Genomic DNA, 12,693 nt, shown 5'->3' with positions numbered 1-12,693 from the left:
AGCATTTGTCACCCTCAGATCTACGTCTACTGTGTATCATCTCTCTATCCCTATCCCCACTAGGATTTAAGTTCCATGACTGTAGTCTTGGTTTTGTTTACTGCCTGATTCTTAGTACCTAGAGCAGCGTGTGGCACAAAGAAAACACGCCGTAAATGTTGAATGAGTAACCAATCTAGTCTCAGATGGCTTTGCGGTAAACACAAAAGAAAAAGAGCATTTGTGACAACCCTCTGCAGAGTGCCTTCTCCCCTTAAAATAACTCAGCACTGGAACTACAAAAGGTGACCAGGGAAAATTAACCATTAACACCCTAGTACACATGCACACAAGATTAGTTACCAGGTTACTTGTGAGAGGGACATTTGAGTAGGGAGAGCTGTGTGTAGGCTGGAGAGTTAGATGGGGGGGACCTGGGCTACTGGGAGCTCCAACCAGGTCCTGGGAGCTCCAACTGGAGTAATCGCCCTAAAAACCTTATGAGGGTGGCCAGACCTGTGTGCTGAGGAAATCCTCTTTCCACACAATGGCCACGCCAATCCAGCCCAGCCTAAGGTGGGGAGGAGGCTTCTCATCCATGATTAGGAAGCCCTCAAATAATGTTTCCCTTAGATGGTCACAGGCTTCAGAGGGTGTGGGCACATCTGATCCCTGTGGGGTCATGGTGGTCCCAGACTCAGAGACTTCCTACCATCGGTCCCTCTTCTCTCCCACCTGCTTCTAATTCACAACGTCTTATTGCTTGGTGGGATCCCCAGAACTTCCCTGGAACAGCGTAAGTCGGTCCAATCTATTCCAACGGACTCCTTTTCCGTTGAATACGGGGCCGCGTGAAGCCAAATGACCTCCCCGAGTTCCCAGCAGCGACCTGAACGCGGGCCGGGGTGGGAGCCTTTGCCTCGCGGACGCCCCACTCCTTTCATCTGGAGGCGGGGGCTCCAGGGCCTGGGCTGCGCTTCTCGCCTTCTGCGGCCGGAGGCGGGAACCGGGCGAGCGCAGCTCGGAGGCCTCAGCGGACCGCGATGCGGGGGCTCGCGCGGGTCCCGAGCTCCGGTGCCCAGCTCCGGCCCCCGCGGGCTCTCGGGCCCACCGGCCAGCGGACGGGGCGGGGCCGGGCGCGGGGGCGGGGCCCGCGGGGCGGGGCCACGTGGCTCCGCCTCCCGGACCCAGGCAGCAGGCGCTGCGGCGCCGCCCGGCACCAACTCGTCCGAAACTTGTGCGCAGTGGTGGGCGCAGCTGCCAAGGATGGGGTGGTGCGGCCGCTGCTCGGGGCCGCCGCCGTCGCTGCTGCTGCTGCTGGCTGTGGCCGGCGCTGGCGCGGCCCCGCGCTCCGCGCTCTACTCGCCCTCCGACCCGCTGACGCTGCTGCAGGCGGACACGGTGCGCGGCGCCGTGCTGGGCTCCGCCAGCGCCTGGGCCGTGGAGTTCTTCGCCTCCTGGTGCGGCCACTGCATCGCTTTCGCCCCGACGTGGAAGGCGCTGGCCAACGACGTCAAAGGTGAGAAGCCGGGGGCGGAGGGGAGGGGGGCGTTCCCCTCGTCCCACCCAGGCCGACCCCCCTCCACCTGCCCGGCGGAGGGCCCCTCCCACGCGGCCCCCTGCCATCGCCTCCGCCCGCCTCTTCTTCTCTGCCCTTCCCGCTTCCCCCCTGTTTTACATCCCTCAACTCCATTTTTGGCTGCCGCCCCTCCCTGTGTTTTTCCCCTTGGGCGGTGTCCCGAGCTTGTCTCCCCTCTCCGCGGCCTGGGCCCCTAGACCTGCTCTGCTTCCCCTGTCGGTCCTCTGCCGGCTTACTGCCCCCATCCCTGCCACTGGGTCTTCTTTGTCCTCCTCGGCTGACACCTTAGGGCTTCCTCTAGTCCAGCCTTGTGGCATTCCCCTTTCTCTCCCTCAGGGACCCATGTCGCCTTCCTGCCAAGTCCCCCAGCTGCTGGGATCAGTGCTGGGGAGAAAAGGAACTGACACTCATTCTGCCCCCCCCTCCCCCCTTTCCCCACCCATCGGCCAGTTGACCCCGCTGGTACATAGACTTCCTTTCTCAGCTTTACCTTTGAGGCAGAGTTTTCCTGTCTCAGTTCCAGGCCTCTCCTGACCTGCTGCCTCCTACTGGTTAGCTTCTGGGCCACATCTTTCTCTCTTCCCCTTGTCCATGCACCCTCTCAGACCCTTCTGTTTTAAGCCTGTAAACCCAGAGGCCTGACTGAAGGCAGTCTCTTGGTGTGTGTGTGGCCCTTGCTCCATGTTCCCATTCACTGGTCTGACCACTAATACCATTATTTCCTTGATTCTAAGAGTCCCATCAGTTGTGAGACACATCATTCATTTACTAACAGCCTGAGGGTTAGAGGGGTGAGGAGACCACTAAAGGTATAGAGCTTTAAAGGGTAACTCTATCATAGAAATGTTAAAATTTTTAAAAACTTAAGACTTAGAGCTGAGGAAAAATGCTAATAATAGTAATTAGTGTTTAGTGAGTGCTTACTATATGTCAGACACCTTCCTGAATAAGTACTTGACATACATCATCTCAGAGTTTCCTTCCCACAATTTAAAGAGCCCTTTGGTGTCACACCTCTGCTTGGCCCAGAGAGTGGGTATCTGGGGGGCAGGAGTGGTGTGGTGGTAGTGATTTGCTTCTGATTGTGGTGCTGAAGCCTAGCAGGGCTCCTGACTTGAAATGGTCACTGAATGAGGACTGTGAGCATCTCAGGGAATAGGCCTTTTCCTGGAGGGAGAACTGGAACCATTGTTCGCCTGCTCTGCGGTTGGTATTTCTTGATAAACTCTACGGTTTATGGTAGAATAGTGCATTTGTAGATGTTGGTCTTCAAACTCAGGCTACCTCTTCCCTTGAGCAGCTTGCACAGTGGTTATTGAAGTGGCTACGTGGAAAGAGGTAAACATCTGTTAGCCATATGGTCCTGGAAAGGTATTTTTCAATAAAACTGGTAAACCATTTTACCTTCGTTTTACAAGTACGCACTTGTCTGCATGCCTCTGTGGTCCCATCACCTGAATGTGCGTTTCTCAGTACCTCTTCACACTATTTCAGCAATGTCAACATATCTGGTCAGGGCAGGAGGGAGGAAGAATGTTGACCGTGGAATTGGAACACCTAAGGGGACGTTAGGTGTTCAGGGGACATTGTGGGCCTGAACATCATAAAAATTTCTAGATTGATTTCCGCTTTGAGGCTAGAAGAGGTCGTTATTGGCCACAGATGGACTCAATCTAGAAGATTCTTATATCTTGAGAGTGTTGGAGGGAATTAGCTTCCAGCTGACTCATTTGGCCTCTCGAAACCCAGAGTTTTCCACTGAATTGCAATCCAGATACTGACCCAGCCTGCCCCTGGATGAGGGCTGCCGCTTCCCAAAGGGGTCTTTTCCCCAGTGCATGGAGTGACAGTCTTTCTCTAAAGAAAAGCAAAAGCAAAACTGGACCTCAGAAAGGAAAATGGAAGCATCAAAGCCTGTGGAGATGCGTCGCAGTCAATGGGAGGTGAGAGATTTAGGTGGAAACTCGAGGCCTCCCATGAGCTGTGGGGGTGAGTCAGCCCCCTCAACAATGTCAGGGGAGCGCACTGGCCGAATCTGCTGTTGGCCTGCAATGATGAAGAATGCCCTCACTCCAGTCCAAGGGGGTCTTTCCTGGTGAGGCCCTGCAGAGAGGCCCGCGTTGTTCTCACTCATCTCTGTATGCTGAGATTTCTTGAGCAAGTTTGGTTGTGGGCCAGCAGGGGGCTGCTCTCACACCACCCTGGGCCCGTGGGAGTTGGCCCCTGCCCTCTGCCAGTGGTTTGAGAATATCTTGGCTAGGAGCAGCTAGTATATGGAAGGTCACAGGGGGAGAGAAGATTTTTGCAACCCTGCCTAGCTGGCCTTGGGCATTTAATCTGACTGGCGAGGGCTCATTTCATCAGTGATTTGTGGGGTAGGTTCTCCAGGGCGGTTGTTGCCGTGGGCAGAGCGCTTGTTTCTAAGGACCTGGCTCAGCCCTTTCTCTTCCAGAGCAGCTCTTATTGTTTCACCATATGTTCGGGAAACTGATTGTGTTCAGTTTAGACCTTCATTCCTCTTCACTGGTTAATCAATCAGCAAATATTTGTTGAGTGACCTCTGTGTGCAGAGCATTGTTTACATTGCTTTTGGGGAAATGAGCTATACACAGCAGGGAAATTGGCAAGAGTAAGAAGCTGTGTTTGAAAGGGACCAAAGGAGAGGCTCAGCCATTTCTCATTGTGGAAATTCAGGGAACGGGAAAGTCACAGAGGGCTAATCCGGTCACCAAAGGCCTTCATTCAAGCGGTTGTTTATTACACACTTGCCTTATGCCAGGTACTTTGCTAAGGGCCATTACAGGCCCCTATTATTAATAATGTTTATGGGAAAATATCTGAGCCATAGATATAGTCTTTTTTTTTTTTTTAACAGATAAGTAACTTGCCCAAGATTATGCAGATGCTGGGGGAGGTTCTTGAACCCCACTCTTTCTGACTCTCCAGAGCCTGGGCGGATGGAGAGGTGGGTGGAGGAGGAGGGTGCTTCAGGTGGGAGAGCAGCTATGCAGAGCCGTGGAGATGAGTGTAAGGTGTGGCTGTTTGAGTGACGTGAGCAGTGTTGGTTTGCCTCCCTTTCTTCTCCGGGGAGTAGACTACCTCTCCGACTTGTACCCCTGTGATGCCCAGCACAGGGCCTGGCCCTGAACACTCACGCAGTCCTGTGGCATGAGCCTCCCAGGATTCCAAAAGAGAACGTGAGTGACCAAGCCTTCTGGTGGTGCTGTGGCTCCTCTTAACTCAGACCTGGGGTGTCAGCCAGGTGTGAGCAGTGGGGAAGGCATTTTGTCCATCCTGTGACCTCGCTGCCCAGAAGCCTACAACAAGGAGGAAGGGATGTGGTGGTGATGGCATATCACTGGCTAAAACCTCATGTCAGGATGATTCCTGGAGAACTGAGGGGGTCTTGTTCTGACCACTAGACCTGGCTGGCTCCTGGTGGCTTGGGTTGGTCTGCCCTCTGCCTTATTAAAGGAAGCTCAGGCTTGCTTTACACCCAGAGGCCTCATGGGTATTTTTCTTGGCAAGTGCTATTTGCCCTCTGGCACCTGAACTGGTAGTCAGAGCTGGAAAGGACATGACAGACCATCCATCCTGGCCCTCATTTGACCCATGAAGAAACTGAGGCCCAGAGAGGAGACATGTGGAGCTCACGATGCTTCAGCCAGCTATAGCTGTAAGCAAGTCTTGTGACTCTGGGTCCAGGGCCCCTTCCTGGACTTGTGAGTGGGGGCGGGGATGCTGCCTTTTTCTCCAGAAGGAGCCCATCACCCCCTTACCACAGGGTATCCCCTCACCCACCATCCCAAAGTCCACAGCTGTCCTGGCTACACTTGCCTCCCCACCCTTTCCCTCTGCATTTGCTCATTTACTCTGTTGTCAGTAGAGAAATTACTTTGCTAGGCAGGAAATTTTTTTCTCCCCAAGAATGGGGCTAGACTGATACTGCTGATCTTTTTGGTGTTAGGCCTGCAGGTTGTGGTATTTAAGTCACCTGACACTTTAAAAAGCCTCTCTTGCCCATTTCTGTTCCTCTTTGACAGCAGTGCACTTTACTTAAATGAAGCTTTCCTTTACCAGTGGAGCAGTCAGATAAAGGTCCTCTCTATTCCTTGTGCAGTTACTGGAATGATGAATAGTCAGGCCCATAGTGATTAGAGTCAGACCAGATCTTTATATGTCGTTATGGCTCATTAAGGTATTGACATTGATATTCCTGAGAAACATTCCTCAGCCAGGACTCTCCCAGGCTGACTGGCCCCAGCCTCCCCCTCCCCCTCCTCCTGGGGCTGGGCAGGTAAGAAGAGGCACCGGCTCCATTTCATGGAGGCACGAGGAACCAAGGCATGAAGAGAAGAGTCAGAGACTCCAGGAGCAAGGGGCTGAGAACTTTCAGGCATCACCGTTCCTGTTTTCCCCACTACTCACACGCCTCTGCACCCCACCCTCCCGGAGTTTCCTGATTGGGAAGCCAACAGAGCAGTTGACTCTGCTCTGTCTTGGGCCGTCTTAAGACTAGCAGAGAGGCTCAAACTGTGGGTTCAGATCCCGGATTCACAGTTGGTTGGTTGTGCGTCTTGGGCACGGCTATCTAATATCTGTTTTATAGTCAAGAGAGCAGTTCTAACGATAAATACCTTCTTACTTTCCCCTTAGGGTAGTTTTGAGCATTAAACTAGATCAATTAGGCACACAATGAACTCTCTGTACGTGTGATCTCATTGTCATCTCAGTAAGAGCTGAGTCTATGACACTGACTGACTTGTTAGTTACAGAGAATGGTATGTAACTAGGAGACAAAACTGTTTTTACCATTCTCATGGGGAAGGTTGTGATTGGAGCAAAAGGTAGAAATATAGGGGTAGCATCCTGACCCTGGTGAGGTGGAGAGGAAAAAAGTGAGTTTGAGTCTGGCAGCCCTTGGGCATCATGGCGGCTTCTCAGTCCAGTCCTCATTTGTAAAGTGGGGGCAGTGATGCCCACCTCCAGTCGGGGGGGAAGGGGGTGGGTGAGATCATCTGGAGTGTGCAGGGGGTGCTCACTGACGCTGGCTTTCTGTTCTCTCCCCTGCCTGCCCCTTCAGAGTCTTCGTGCCCCAGCGGGCGGTGGGGATGGTGGCCTGCACTCTTGGAGAGGAGAGGAGCAGTTGAGGCCTGTGGTCCTTGGTCACCCAGCCAGGGGCCCTCCCTGGCGGAAGGACACAAAATTGCTTCTCTTCTGCTGTTATGTCTAATTGACTTACTGATTCTTTTGAGAACAACCGGGCCTCTCCTGTGGGTCTCCCCAAACAAGGTGACCAGAGCCCCAGATACAGAACAGGAGGAGCCAAGCCTAGAGTGAGCCAGACGGCCATAGGGGGTGACCTGTGCTTCTCACGCTCCCTGGGTCTCCCTCGGGCAGGGGATGAGCCATCGACAGGAGGCCTGGGATGCTTTTGCCTGTGATCCGGGGGGAAACCCTGTCCCTGGGCAGCTGTGCTCTTGGGCATTCACAGGTGACTGGCATTAACCTCCCCTCGTACCTGGACCTGAGGATAGACTGAGGCTGAGAGCAGAGGTTCCAGCACTGGAGCTGCTGAGAGCCAGCCCCTGGCCTGCGTCGACTGCATAATCCAGTCAGCAGTCCCTGAGCACCTAGTCTGTGCTGGATGATGAGGAAGCTAGGCAGTGAGGGGGCAACAAAGAAGAGACATTTAGGGATGAGCAGGGCTCTGAGCCTGGGGCTGGTTAGGCAGCTCTTCCTGGGGAAAAATCGTGTTCACACTGAGTTGTACCTGACAAGTGGGAGTTTGCTGGGAGGGTAAGGTGGCTGTGGGAGTGGCCTGGAGAGCAGAGAGAGCCCTGTGCTCTCAGGGAAGGAGGAAACCCTCAGCATTCCCGGAACATAGTTTGGGGAAGTGGTAGGAGAAGGCTGGGTGGGTGGGCAGGGGCCAGATCAAGAATGGCTTGTGAGTAAAGGTTTTCTTTTAAGGGCAAGGGGAGCCACCCCAGAATGTTGAGTGGAGAGCGACATAACCAGATCCATGGATAGAAGAGATCACTTTGTGGCTGGGAAGGCTGGTGGTGGAGCGCAGGGGAACCTCAGCTGGGAGGGGAATAGGATGTGTATCTGGAGAGGAGCTGCTCTGAGGACTTGCACTAGCCCACTAGACGTGGAGGGCAGGTTAGAGGTGAGGGGAGTAAAGAACTCAGGACGGGAGAGGAGATGGAGGGTGGGGGGAGAGACTTGGGAGGGAGAGTGGACAGGATTGGAGGCTGGTTGGGATTAGCAGATCTGTGTGGGCAGACTGCCGACTCTGCCCTACCCAGTGGTGCCAGCAGTGTGGGGAGGGGTCAAGGGAGAGCGGGGTGTCAGGGAGGGCAGGAGGGATGCTGTCCTGAGCCTGGCATAGAGCAGACCCTGACCATAGCCACCATTTTGTGCAGGCTGTTCTGCAAGTGAGGTTTAAAGCTGAAGGATGCAAGCCAGCTTGCAGATATCTGGACAAGCTTAACCTGCTGCCCTCATGTGCCAGGGGAGCTGAGAGCCCCCCCAAAGGGGTTTGGTGTGACCGGGGGTTGAGGAAGTTGGGGAAATAGCATGATGGGATGTGGCTCACCTGTCTCTGCTAAACGCTTCCATTTACTACCCCTCCCCGCCCAACTCACTCCCTCCTGCCAGGATTCTAGAAACTTCAATGCCACGAGTAGATTGCCGGCAAGAAAGAAAGAGGAGGGAGTAGGGATGAGAAAGGAGTAGGTGTTGCCTCAGGCCTGCCTCACAGTCCCAGTTCCCCCACTTATGTCAGCCCAAGGAGGACCAGCTTAGTTGCTCCAAGCCGTTGGGAGCCTTTCCTTTGAGGGATGGGTCAGGGGTTGTCTGGGAGGTGTCCTGGCTCTTCCTGCATCTTTCTCGTGGAAATAAGGGTAACACTGCTTTCCTTGGGCATAAAATGTTCTTGGGAGCTCTGAAGCCTTCTGAAATCATGTTTTTTCAGACATCATAAGGAACAGTTTCTGGGGTGAAGTAAGACGTCCCTGCAAAGCCATGATTCTCAGCAATATTATTCAGATATTAGTATTCTGTACCTAGTGGGTACTGGGTGGGCTGCCTGTGTAAATCCTCCACCCCCACCTCATCTTGCTCCAGAGGGGAGGCTTAGGGCCCCCTAAGCCTGCGTGAAATCCTCTGCCCAGAGATGCTAGTGGCTCCAGGGGGCTGTGGGAGTCAGCCAGACCCCTCCAGACAAGCGCTCACACTCTGGCCCCTGCTTGCCTCCCCAGAGAGCCCCCTCTCCAGTCAGACCTCTCTCTCAGAGCCCCTTGCAGAGGCTGGTTAGCCCTCTCCCCTCCTCACATTGCTCATGCAATTCCCTGTCAAGGTTCCACTCACTTTCCACCTTTCCTGCCAGGCCCATGCTTAGTCCCCAGGGCTGGTCTCTCCTGTGTCCACATTCCTTTAGAGCTCTGTGCCGCGTGGCGTGGCGCCAGCCCACCGCCACCTCACCATTTCTGCGGCTTCGCGTGTGAATGTCTTGCCTTCCATCCGGAGCAGCCTCGTGGTCATGTGGAACTTTGGTAGATGCTCAGGAGGCCTGCCTGGTAGATGAGTTTGTTTTCTGTCTCCCAGATCCTGGGCTGTGGCCCAGAACGGTGCCATTATCCTCTCTGCCAGGAAGTTTCAGCGGAGGGAGGACTTGCAGCCTGGGGCCTGATGAAGGAGCAGGGCGCCCAGACAGCTAGCCTCCGGGAGCTGTTCATTTCCTTCCAGACTGTGGCTGTGGCCTCAGGGCTTCTTTCCCTGTGGTTCGTAGATTCCAGTGCCTTCCCCTGCTCCCCTAGATTTCCTGCCTCCATCTCTTGCTGGGGCGCTAGTCCCCAACACCCTGTGTCCTACCCTCCCAAGCTGGGCTGACTGCCAGTACTTCTGGCCACAGAAACCTTCACTGAGCGTCCACTGGGGAATTCTAAACCTCCTCAGGCATGCTGTCCGCCCTTCTGGAACTGATAGTCTCTAGAGGGCAGCGGGGACAGAGGCAACCTCAGGGCTTTTCCTCAGGAGGGCCAGGCTCACCTCACATCTTTCTTCAGCCCCTGCGCCCCTCCCCCGCCGCAGAATAATGGAGGAACAAAGATGCCATTCAAGACAGCACTGCTTGTGCAGTTATCCGTGTCCGAAGCACAGGCTAAATGCAGAATAACTAGACTATCTCCGAGGTCCTTTTCTGAGGAAAGGGTGACCTTTCTCATCAGAGCTTTAGGGGCGGGTACTGTGGGTGTTCATGGGGGAGGTAAGCGGGCAGAGGTGCCAGCCCCTCTTACGTACCTCAGTATTTTTGTCCTTTCAGCCTGGAGGCCGGCGCTGAATCTCGCTGCCCTGGACTGTGCTGACGAGACCAACACCGCAGTCTGCAGAGACTTCAACATCCCTGGGTTCCCAACTGTGAGGGTGTGTGGCGAGGCGGGAGAGCGGGCCCAGGGCTGCTGGAGGAGCATCTGCCAGCTGCTCCGTGCTTCCCTGGCGGCTGCCGGGCTGCTGCGCTCTGTGGGGCTCTCGCATGCTTCTGGGCTTGGTCTGTGTAAACCCCAGCCCGTGGAGCACTGCCCCTTTGCCTGATGAGACACCTGTTTTAGAGGCAGAAAGGGATGTGAATTGGGAGGCAGAAAAGAAGGAGGTTCATTTGGTCTGGCAAATTCTCCCTTTATAAGGGAAAGGGCTCTGTGTGGGTATGTTGGGGTGGGCGGATCTCAGCTGTGAGGTGATCATCTCCTGGGCTGGTGAGAGCTCCCGGGGGCCTCCTTCCAATTCCTCTCCCTCCTGACCTAACCTTAGAGGTCTGATCTAACCCTATAAAACCAGGCTTCAGGCTCTGACCCATCCATGGGCAGGATCAGACTCAGGGGGCCTAATGGTCCCCCAGGAAAGGACCCCAGAGACACTGGCAAGCCTCGTCCTCATCAGGCAAGTGCCTTGAACCCTGGTAGCTTGAAAATGACCTGTCAGGATAGCCTCACCCCACGGTCAAAATGCCAATGCCTCAGGCAGCACGGATCCCCATCATGGGAGTCACCCAGCACATGAGGGCTTCGTCACCCCAGCTCTGGCTGAGAGTAGCTGGACCTCTCTGGTGATTCCTTGCCTGCCAGCCTGCTCACCGCGGGGCATCAGCAGCTTAATTAACATCTGATCTACTTCCAAGGCTCTCAGACAGGAGGCCCTCGAAAGCGCAGAGCGGCAGGGCTGTGCAGTTCTACTCAGCACTCTCCCTGGGCTCACGCCCGGCTGTAATCCAATTAGTTCTCTTCCAAATTTGAGAATTCAAACTCGAATCTCTCTCTCTCTCTACCTCCAGCTAGAAATAATTAGCCTCGTCACAAGAGAATGGCATCCAGAAAAGCAGTTTCCTCTATAGCCACAAAGAATAATCGGGAAATGCCTTTGAAAACTGAAAGGCCAAACATTGTCCCCGGAACAAGTGATCTCTGAGCTCAGAGACCTCAAGTTCCATGCAGAACCATGAGCCGTATCTCAGGCTAATTATGCCAAGAGAATTCATCTGGAAAGCTAGGCTCAAGGTTCCTCCAAGAATGTCTAGTTCTAACTCCCTGTGACCTTTCTGTTCCTCACGCCCAGTGAAATCTTCCTCTGGGTTCAAGGTTTCCAGAGCCCGATGGAGCTCCCTCCTACACTCCTGCTGCGCATAGGGTCAGGGCCCAGGCCTGGTTCAGCTGAGGCCCAGCTGGTCTGGGGAACAGCGTGCTGAGTCAGCGGCTCCTGCCATATCATTTAGAGGTGGCAGCAAAGAGATTGCTTATCAGTCGTCCCTTTCAAGTGAAAGACCTCCCTGGCAGGGCCATTGCCCTCTCCTCAGACCCAAGTTATGTAACTGAAAATATTCTAAATTACTGTACGGGGGCGGGGGGGTCAGGGCACTCTGTTCCTTTTGCTGAGCCAGGGTGAGCAGCCCTGAGTGGGAAGCTGTGGGAAACCAGTCTGGCAGCAGGCGTCCTCGTTCACAGGCTGGGACTTCTCTCAGTGAGGACTCGCACAGGGTCCAGCCACTGCCCAGCCCCCAGGGAAGGGATCAGTGTTGTACTGTGGCCGCGTCAGGACGGCCTGTTGGGGTTCTGTGGGGCCTGGCACCTGGGGTTTTCTGTCTCTGCCGAGGAGGGGCTGGGGCTCCGTGTGTATGAAGGAGGTGACCCAGGCAGTCGGGAGATCCAGAAGTTCCTCAGTGCCTACCCAGGTCACGCAGCACATGCAGCCTGGATGCCTCAAGTGATTCATCATTCCTTAGTCGCCCAGCTGGCCAAAGGAGGGAGCTGGGAGGGCCCTGGGCTAGTCTTCTTGACCTTCCCCTGCCTCCACATGGGCACACCTGGCTGGGCCGGGCTAGTAGTCATCTATCCATTTCTTAAGAGCTCCAGAGACCGGTGTTGTGACCTCCCTGGGCAGTGCCCTCCCCGCCTCTCCCAAGGAGCCTGCAGTTCAGTTTCTGCAGGGAGAGGTGCTCCGTGCCCGTCCTTAGGACTCTAGTCCAGGTGCAGGTGGTCCATGCTCCTGGTGGGTCTCCGCTCTCAGGCCCTACGCAGTGGCTTTCAAACATTTGTACTGTGACCTGCAGTAAGACATAGACATTTTACAGTGAGATTCACAAGTTGGTTTGTATCTGTTATCACTACAACAGAAGTTTCATAAAACAATATTTATTCTTACTACGTGTAGTGCATGCTGATATTTTCTCTTCTATTTTTACAAAATGCTGTGATTCACAAAATTCATTTTGCTTTTACTGCTAGGTTGCTTCTAGTTGTTTGGAAAATACTACTCAAACAGATTCCAGACCTCCAGGGATTCTGGCCCACTGAGAGCCTGATGTGCCTGTGGGCATCCTGGCTGGATGCCCTAGACGCAGTGCAGACCCCAGAGGTTGGCCTGGCTGCCAGCAGGCCAGAGAGGGAAACTTGTTGCCCTGTCTGCTGTCCCCTGGGGACTGGAGCCTGTCCTCACCCCTACCCATAAAGGCTGTGAGAGCTCTAAGATGAGGACACGTGTTGAATAGGAGGAAGAGAGTGTGGCTGGTGTGCTGGGAACAGGCCCACACAGGAGTCTGGCCACCCCCAGTGACGTGTCATTGTCCCTTTCCTCTGCCTTCT

At 54.6% G+C, this 12,693-nt stretch overlaps 1 protein-coding gene across 1 annotated transcript in view; it reads left to right on the top strand.

Moving 5' to 3' along the window:
* The first annotated feature begins 1,209 nt into the window (after nt 1–1,209).
* Nucleotides 1,210–12,693, top strand: part of QSOX1 (quiescin sulfhydryl oxidase 1) — a 38,728-nt gene continuing 27,244 nt past the window's right edge. Inside the window, exons 1-2 of the mRNA XM_058539942.1 lie at nt 1,210–1,498; nt 9,885–9,985. Of these exons, the coding sequence (XP_058395925.1) occupies nt 1,246–1,498; nt 9,885–9,985 (354 nt within the window). The 5' untranslated portion in view covers nt 1,210–1,245. The remainder of the gene's footprint in view (nt 1,499–9,884; nt 9,986–12,693) is intronic.

Source organism: Diceros bicornis, chromosome 4 (assembly GCF_020826845.1).
Source record: "Diceros bicornis minor isolate mBicDic1 chromosome 4, mDicBic1.mat.cur, whole genome shotgun sequence".
Classification (NCBI taxonomy): domain Eukaryota; kingdom Metazoa; phylum Chordata; class Mammalia; order Perissodactyla; family Rhinocerotidae; genus Diceros; species Diceros bicornis.
This window is presented reverse-complemented; position numbering and strand designations above follow the sequence as displayed.